General features: G+C 61.6%; 1 protein-coding gene across 4 annotated transcripts; it reads right to left on the reverse strand.

Moving 5' to 3' along the window:
• Positions 1–1,366: 1,366 nt before the first annotated feature.
• On the reverse strand, positions 1,367–8,292 carry ZBTB48 (zinc finger and BTB domain containing 48). 4 transcript variants are annotated; one of them, XM_053660726.1, is made up of 11 exons: positions 8,156–8,292; positions 6,956–7,648; positions 6,229–6,470; positions 4,491–4,602; positions 3,794–3,886; positions 3,373–3,459; positions 3,032–3,186; positions 2,452–2,588; positions 2,211–2,375; positions 1,792–1,880; positions 1,367–1,719 (listed from the first exon to the last, which is right to left on the reverse strand). In XM_053660726.1, the coding sequence occupies exons 2-11, from the start codon at positions 7,643–7,645 to the stop codon at positions 1,423–1,425; spliced, it is 2,067 nt and encodes a 688-aa protein (XP_053516701.1). In that variant the 5' UTR covers positions 7,646–7,648; positions 8,156–8,292; the 3' UTR covers positions 1,367–1,422. The 4 variants fall into 4 exon arrangements, with proteins under 4 accessions (XP_053516701.1, XP_053516702.1, XP_053516703.1 ...); XM_053660727.1 differs by having other exon boundaries at positions 2,503–2,588; positions 6,956–7,652; XM_053660728.1 differs by having other exon boundaries at positions 2,325–2,375; positions 6,956–7,652.
• Between the last annotated feature and the right edge of the window lie 398 nt (positions 8,293–8,690).

An 8,690-nucleotide genomic window follows, 5' to 3' on the forward strand; every position in this document is an offset into this window, starting at 1 on the left:
AGTCGCAAACATTGGGGCTGCCTCTGTGCTGGGGGGGGGGGGTGTGGAGTGCCCGGGACGCCTGCTATTGGCCCCAGGACAAAGCTTTTCAGGTCTTTTCTTGACTTGAATCATTACAAGGCACAAAGTGGAGGAAGGAGGTGGCCAAGCCCGAGATGGGAGGAATGCTGGTGGCTGAGTCCGGGCCTCACTGCTCCAAAGCCGCTTTCAGCCTCCCCGACTCCGCCTACCAGCACCCAGCCCCAACTCCAGGTGTCTTCCCTCCTGCTGGTCCTCATCTCTGGAGATCCTGGGATTTGGTAGGGTGGGAGGTGCAGAACCCTTCAACTGGAGAAGCCCAGAAGAGGCCGGGAACCTCGGGAAGGCTGCTCGTACTAGGGAGGGAGCACTTTGAGACCACACTTGACTCCTTGCTAACACTTCTGCCAAACAGCTCCAAGCAGCTCACAACCTGGGTGTCAGTCATTGCACTTGAACTTGTTACCTCGGAGCTAGTGGTCAAGGAATAAAAGGAAAGACGGGGCTCCTCAACCTCCATGAGGGACTCCGGCACAGCACAGGGCTGGTGTTTTGGGGACCTCCTGTGTTGGGACTCAAGTCAGGCCTGGCCCAGGTTCTAGGAGTTATGACCACTGTCCCTCTGGGGGGGCAGCTGGAAACTTGTGCCAATTCCAACACTCCTCCCACTGAGGACCTGTAGCCCCTGGAAGAAGCGACACTGACTTCCAGGGCTGCGTCGTCACAAGAAGCCTGCAGGCTTGGCCTGTCAGAGCTTCTGCTCTGGGCTGGGCACTCGGCTGTGGTGCCAGAGGGGAGCCATCCCCAGAGCACCCCCCAGCCCAGGGGAGGTCCTGGCATCCACCTAATCCTCGCCTGTTAGAGCCGCACTGTCCCAGGTTCCACTGAGAGGAGGAAATGGAGCTTGCCCCGGGCCACAGAACACAAATGAGCTGTGGAGGGACCTGGATGCAACCTGCCTCCAGCACCCGTGGGTCCCCGTATCGCAGCAGGGGACCTGTCAGCACTCTAGGCCTGGCCTCACCTGTGCCCCAGGTTTCCCAGGCAAGCCATGCATGCTCAGCACCCCCCAACCCCCAGGGAGGGGTCTCACCTGCAGGCCAGCAGCCACCGGGTCCAGAGCTTGCTGGCCCATGAGCCTGATCCTCCTCGGGCCCCCAGGACTGCTCAGAACGTTACTGCTGAGTGTGGCTCTGCTCCCAGTCCTAGCACCCTGACCAGAGGAGGGCTGGGGGATGGGCGACAGCCTCCTGGACCAGAGGCTGGGAGCAGCCAGGGCACCATTTCTTGGGAGGCAGGGCGGAAAGCAGCAGGCCCCTGGAGGGACCTGGGGGATAAAACAACTGAGTCCAAAGCCACGTGGTTTTATTGGGGGCTGGAGCCGCGTGCGCGTGGCAGTAGGGGCTACGTGCGGCGGTCCTCAGGAACGGCAGCCGCGATGAGCAGTGAGGGCTCCGCCACACCTGGGCCTGTGAAGCCCTCCTCCGCGCACAGTCTCTGGGCCGGGAGCTGGGGCGCCAGGCTGCCCTGGGCCAGGGACTCCACGATGACCTCAGCCGAGCCCACTTCCAGCTCAGCGGGGGGCTGGAGTGCCACCACCACCACCTTCTCATCCTCGATGACTAGGTTCCGGAGCTTTCGCTGCCGAGGGTTGTAGTTCTCCACGCGGTCATGGATCTCCATGTGCCTCCGCAGGTGGGCCTAGGGGGCAGGGGGGCTCAGGGCTGGGCTGGGAGGGGCCCAGGGGGCAGGAGGAGGTGACCCCAGGCCTACCTGCCGGGTGAACTTGTAGCCACACTCTGTGCACTCGAACTTCCTCACGCCCTTGTGCCTCCTGACGTGCACGCGCAGCTGCTCCACCGCTGGGGGGAGAAGGGAGCCCAGCAGGGGCGGGTAAGGAAGGGCAGTGCGCTGCCCTGAGCCAAGTCCTCAGGGTTCCAACTGCTGTTCAGCACATCCCCCAGACTACAGTGCAGACCCTGGGGAGCTTCCACCCGGTCCGCGTGAGAGGGAACGGGAGAGATCGCTGGGGTGCCCTGCTGAGGAGGCGCCTGTGGAAGCCAGGGCTGCAGGCGGCCTCGCCCAGTGGAGACCCTCCAACCCCGGTGAGCAGAAAGTGGGGATGGCCCAGCCCTCTCCTCCACCCAGGGCTTGGAAGGGTGAGGGGTGAGGGCCTTGGAAAGCCCAGGCACCTTTGAAGGTCTTCCCACAGATCTGGCAGAAGTGGGGCCGGCCCTCCTGGTGGCGGCTGGCCACGTGCCTCAGCAGGGGCCCCTTCTCAGTGAATCGCTGCTCACAGAACTCACAGCTGAAGGGCCTCTCGCCAGTGTGGGTGCGGTTGTGCTTGTCCAGGCTGGCTGTGGGGACAGACGAAGGTCGATTCTCTGGGCCTCAGCCCGGGGACGGGGATGGCGGGGGACAGGCCTGCCTCACCTTGGGTGCGGAAGGTCTTGCCACAGAGGTGACACTGGAAAGGCTTCTCACCCGTGTGGGTGCGCAGGTGCATGTTGAGGTTGGCCTTCTGGGTGAAGGCGTGGCTGCAGAACTCGCAGACAAAAGGCCTCTCATTCCTGTCCGGGTGGGGACATAGGCAGAGGCCATTACCAAGGGAAGAGGCGCCCTTCACTCTGCTGCAGCTGGGAGCCCTCCTGGCCCGAGCTAAGGAAACAGCAAGGGGAGGAGAGCCTGCCTGAGCTGCTGGGGGGGCCTACGCTTTGATGAGCTGCCTGGCGCAGGGAGGGCTTGGGCATCGCCAGGACAGGGGCACCAAGTCCAGCTCGGAGCGCCAGAAACTGAGAATCAGCCCAGGGGACTACAGTCTCGTCTTAGCCTGCAATGCCTCCCCCAACCTCTGACTGGCACACTTGCTCATCACCCGATGTCCCTGAAGGTGCCACACTCAGGGTGGAAAAAACTGTTCTGTGTGAGTGTCAGCAAACAGACTCCCCGGCCCCTTCGCTGGCCTGGCACTGGCGCAGGCCCAGGCCCTGGGGGAAGACAGGCCAACCCCCACCTGTGCTTGGCTTTGATGTGCATTTGCAGGCCATTGCGGCTCGAGGCCCGATGCCCACACTCCTCGCACACAAACAGCTTCTCCCCACGGTGCTTGAAAGCCTCGTGCAGCTGCAGTTCCGTCCGGGACAGGAAGCACTTGGCACAGGTGGGACACTGCAGGGGAGAGGGGTCCGGGCAGAGGGAGCAGCGCCAGGGTCAGGGGGAGGCTGCCCTGAAGTGCCCCCATCCCCGGCCCAAACATCTCGCATTGCAGAAACCACAAGGCCGCCCTTCTGGAGCAGCTCCAGTCCGGGCATCAGAGTGTGCTGGCCCCAGCCCTTGGCACGGCCTGGCACTTACAGCGTGGGGCTTGGGGGCTCCGTGAAGTTTGATCATGTGACTCTGCAAGTCCTTCTTCTGCATGAACTGCTGGGAGCAGGAGGAGCACTGGAAGACAGGCCCACAGGCACCTGAGGCAACCTGCCCCCAAAACCCCAGCCACCCCCAGGCTCTGCGGGGACCAGAGGGCAGTGCCCAGCCTGAGATGCTGGAGGCCCCCTGATCTCAGTAAAGGATGCACTGGTAAAAGGCTGCCCTCCGTGGAAATAAACAAGGGCCCGGAAAGGACCAGTGGCCCAGCCTGAAGGTATGGGGGCACTGGATGGGTAGGGAAGGCTGGGTTCCTTGCAGCGGGCAAGGGGGGTGCCCAACACCATCCCAAGTAAAGGGCTCAGTGGGAGGGACCCGTGGAAAGCAGCCCCAGGCATAGGCGGAGCCTGACCTTGTAGGGCATCTCCCCCGTGTGGGACACCATGTGCACCCGCAGCTCCATCCTCCGGCGGAAGGTCTCCTGACACACGGAGCATGTGAAGACCTGGCAGTGTGAGGGGCAAGCAGGGCCGGCGTCAGGGGGAGGCCTCTGCCTGCGACGGCGGCCTCTGCCCGGGCTTCCACTCGCTGCTGGGAGGAGTCTGCCCGAGGAGGGGGCCGCTAGGGTGGGAGAGGGCAACACGTAACCTGCCTGCCCTGACCCTGACTGCTGCAAACCCACCACACCAGGCCCTTCTCGGGCCAGCAGGCTGGGGGCAGGGGCTTCACGGCCTTACCTGCAGCCCCCACCCTGGCAGCAGGCTGCACAAGGGCAGGATCTGGCTGGCCCCACTCAACAGGCCAGCCAGTGGGGGGAAGGGAGTAGCCAGGTAGCCTTTTCCAGCAACCCCCACCCCCTACACATCTAGGTATCCCTTCTCCAAAGCCGAGGGGCCAGGCAGGCAAACCCAAAATGCCTCTTGGGCTGTCCCTTTCACTCTTGGGACCTGTGTCCCCACCTGTAATATCAGGGGATCAACTCGATGGCATCCAAGGACCCTGCAGCTTTCTTAACAGTCCCATCTGAGTCTCCTGGGGCCCCTCCCAACGGCAGGGGCCCACAGGCTCGCGCATCCCCGCCCACGGGGCCTGGGCCAGCCCACAAGTACCTGTTCCGAGCGGTTCATACAGTTCCGGGCTTCATGCTCCAGGAGGTTCTCCTTCCGAAAGTAGCACTTCCCACATTTGGGGCACTCGAAGGGCTTCTCGCCAGTGTGTTTCCTGCCAGGAGAAGCCACAGGGGGTGTGGGGGCTGAGCGACTTTCAGCCTCGCCCTCAGCCCCTCACCCGGTGCCCCTCTGGCTCCCAGTGGCTCACCATATGGCTGGTGAGCCTGCAGGAGGGGGGCCGCCCTGGAGCTCTGCCCATCCCTTTGGAGGCAGGAACAACCCCCCGGTCCAGACTCACTGGAGGAACCATTCAATCTGCCTGTAACTTCTGTGGACTCCACCTTCAAAACTGTGGCCAGAGCCGTCCACTCCGCCTCGCCTCCGGCCCCCCCTCGTGCGGAAAACCAGCCCCTGGGCCGCTGCCTGAACCTCCCACCTGTCGGCTCCCACCTGCCTCCTGGAATCTTTTTATCTTTAAGATTTTTATTTATTTATCTTTGGAGGGAAAGGGAAGGAGAGAGGGAGAGAAATATCCATGTGTGGTTGCCTCTCATGCGTCCCCTGCTGGGAACTGGCCTGCAACCCAGACATGTGCCCTGGCTGGGAATCGAGCCGCGATCTTTTGGTTCGCAGGCCCACCTGGTATCTTTCAGCGGTCAAAGGAACCCTCGAACAGCCGGCTCTCATCACTGCTTTGCACAGGACCCTCCTCTGCCACCAGTGTCCACAAGAAAAGGCCTGCGGGCCCGGGAGGGTACAGCAGGCATGCCCCCTACCTTGAGGGCCTCATTCCCAGGTCTCTCCATCTTAATGTTCACACGCCCCCATTCCAGCCCAGCAGCCTTACACTGGGGGGTGACCAGGCAGACACGGATCACCCCGGGGCGCCTCCCACACCAGGACCTCCCCAGAGCAGGGAGAGTAAACGGGCTCCATTGCTCTCAGCTCCAACTCCAGTCGGCCACCTGTGGCGTCCCAGAGTGTCACACTGAGAAAGCGTACATAGCCCCGACCTGGCCAGAAAAGCGCACCATGGGGGACCAGTGATGTCCTGGGTGAGGGGCAGGCAGGACTGGAAGGCCCGTCACGTAGCTGCCATCCCTGGAGACCCTCAGCAGCAATGGAATGCCCTGTGCCTGTGCTTTCCCACTGGGCAGCCGGCGACGTGTGGCTGCTGAGCACTTGCGATGATTAGTGTGTCGGAGACACTGAATTTATTTAATTGTAATTTAAGTTACAACAGCGTCAAATGGCACTTGGTTTCCTGATTTGACACTACAGCGTCCGACAAACAAACAGTCCTTTAGGCTCCACTGACGCCCAAGGCTAACACTTCCGGGAAACCAGGCCCTACCGCCTCTCCAGGTTGACATGGTGGCCCACGGCCCACAGCCCACACTGTCAGGCTGCAGGAATGCCCACGCTGGGGCTCGGCCACAGCCTGGTCTCAGGCCTCTCTCACGCCCTGGGTGCAGCCAGGGGGAGTCAAGGTCCACAGGGAGTGGAACCTGTCAACAAGTGTCCACAAATCCACTCCAACCAGAGGCCCACAGGAAGAGGGGACAAAGAGTTCCGACATGAGGCTTGGTCCTCACTCCCTGAAAACCAGAGGTGCGCCCACACCAAGCACTCTGTGGGTCTAAGAAGGGCCCCTGGCCCAGAAGTGGGGAGAACCTGCCCCTTCCCCCAACATGGGAAAGGGAGACATGAAAGACAAATAGAAAACCAGAACGCTTACCTGTTGTGGACTTTCAGGTAGTATTTGCTGAGGAACTTTTTATGGCATGTGGGGCATTCAACTGGCACCGCTGTACCTTTTCTGTTCTCGGGGGGCTCGGCCGCTGGGGCTTCTGTGCCCAGGGCTGGTTCGGCAGCACAGGGCTTTCTGAGTGTGTTCGATTTCCTCCTGACTGGCAGAGCCTCCATCTCAGAGACACAGTCGCCATCCCTGTCGTCCTCGACTTGAACCACCACTTCCCACTAGAGCAGAGGCAGCAGGAGGGGGCCTCATCAGCAAATTCATCAGCAGGGTTGCTGGGGGGATCTACAGAGCGGCCAGCTCCATCTGGGCCCATCCCAAGGCCCAACCCCAGTACATCCAAGATGGGTCTTCGTGTCTGTACTGTTCCCTGCAGGATCCCAGGGCAGACGGCCTCGGAACCTTGCATTCAGAGGACAGTGGCTATCTGTCAGGAACTGGAAGTCTGGCTGGATCTCACTACTCTGGGGAAACACTGCAACCCTGATGCTGCCCATTCCACCCCAAGCCGCTGGCAGCTGCAGACAGCTGAGACCTGCAGAAGTCAGCCTGAGAATGCAGAACAGAGTGGGTTTCCTCCATTTGGCTAAAGCCTATCTCAAACCCTCATAACACATGTTCTACCTAGGGGTCTGGCTCATGCCAGAAAAATGTCTCTCTCCCCGTTATGCCCGCCTCCCCATTCCCAGCACCCTGGGCACAGCACCTCATTACTCCTGCCCTGCAGCTGGGCACCTTCAGCCTCGAAGGGCCTTGGGGGCACTTTGCAGTCCTCAGGTTCCTTGTCATCTGGGGCACAAAGCTTCAGGGCCTGCTTGAGCTTCCCACGCAGGAAGGAGGGGCTCTCCATCTGAGCAGGGAGGCCAAGCTGGGGCCTCTGTGGGCTGTGACTGCCACTGAGCTCCGGATCTCTGGGCACGTGACCCACAGCCCTTGAAACTTCCTCCCCCTCCAAGTCCGCCAGCTCCTTGAGGTGGCTGTTCACACCCTGGGGGACAGGCTTCCCCAGTCCACTCTGGCCACCAGGTGCCTGTCCCACCGAGGTTTTGGGTCTAAAGCTCTGGCACAGCTCAACGGCCTCTGGTACTCGCAGCTCCCTGGCTGCCAGGAGCACCTGATCCCTGTTTCCCGACGTGAGGGCGAGGTGGCCAGTGTAGAAAAAGTCCAACAAGAGACCAAAAATCTCAGCGAAGCCAGCAGGGAGGACCACACTGCCCCCTGAGCCATCGCCATAGAGGCTCTGGAAGAAGTGGCTGCAGCAGGCAAGGACACTCCAGTGCGCCTTGAACACCAGGCCTCCTACGTCCAGGGTAGCATCGCAGTACTGGCCCTTCTCCCGCTGCTTGTTGAGCTCCTGCAGGACCCTCACACTGTGCTGGATGAAGGAGCCGTCCATGGTCTGGCTGGAGGAGAGGAAGGCATAAGTGACACCCTGGCCAGCCCGGGGAAAAGAGAGGTGACCTCTACTCAGTCACATGGACCACGACGAGGGCTCAGATAGAAATTAGAGTGTGCATGCTGAGACAGAAACAGAAGCAAAGCCTCCCGGGGACGGGGGTCTGGTGAGCAGTCCACAATCCAGTTGGCCAGCGAGTGGGTGGCAGGGGCGCAAGGAAGGGAACTAGGTGGGGGGAGGTTGCATGGCTTGGCGGGAGATAGGACAGGTTCACCAAGGGGAGCAGATGGAAAGAACAAAGTTTGGGGAAAGAGGCAGGGGATCATCACGAACTGATAGGCCTGTCAAAGAGAGAGGACCCATGGTAGGAGAGGGCGGTGGCTGCGGACAGGTGAGTGAAGCCCATGCCGCGCCTACAAATCCACAGCGGCAGTGAGAAAAGCGGCTGCAGTCAAACTCCGTCAGCGCTCACCGCGGCGACAGCCCTTCCCTCTCTCGCGCCCTTCTCACCCGCGCCAGTCCTGCCCGCTGCGGCCCCACTGGTTCCAGGCAGCGTCCACTCCGCAGCCCCACCGACTAACTGCTCGGACTGTACGTGCCCGGGACACTGTACGGAGACGCTATGGTCGCCGCCGCCGGACGTAACGTCTGGGCGCGTCTGCAGGACGTCATGGAGCGCCCGACGGGGCGGAGCAATTCTAAGGCGCATGGCTCCAAGTGCCAGTGTGAGGGCGGGACCAAGAGGAAAATGGCCAATGGGGTGTGAAAGAGGCGGGGCAAACCATTTCTCTGCATTGGGCCCGCCTTCCGGGGTTGCCTAGCAACGCCAAGTTGGGACCCTCGTTCTCCTCCGGCTCCTCGCTGAGGTTCGTGGTTTGTTCGCCGCCATCCTTTCAGGGTTGAAGAGGTAGTGTTCCACCCTCGCCCAGTCGGGAAGCGCAACCAAGACGTACAGGTCATCTCTTTATTGATAGCCGGGAGTCAGGACTGGGCTCTCCCGTGTGCTCACATTTCCCAAGCCAAGAATGAGAAACTGAGAGGTCCC

The sequence above is a fragment of the Artibeus jamaicensis genome, unplaced genomic scaffold, assembly GCF_021234435.1.
Source record: "Artibeus jamaicensis isolate MK-2021 breed Jamaican fruit bat unplaced genomic scaffold, CSHL_Jam_final scaffold_847, whole genome shotgun sequence".
In the NCBI taxonomy this organism is placed as follows: domain Eukaryota; kingdom Metazoa; phylum Chordata; class Mammalia; order Chiroptera; family Phyllostomidae; genus Artibeus; species Artibeus jamaicensis.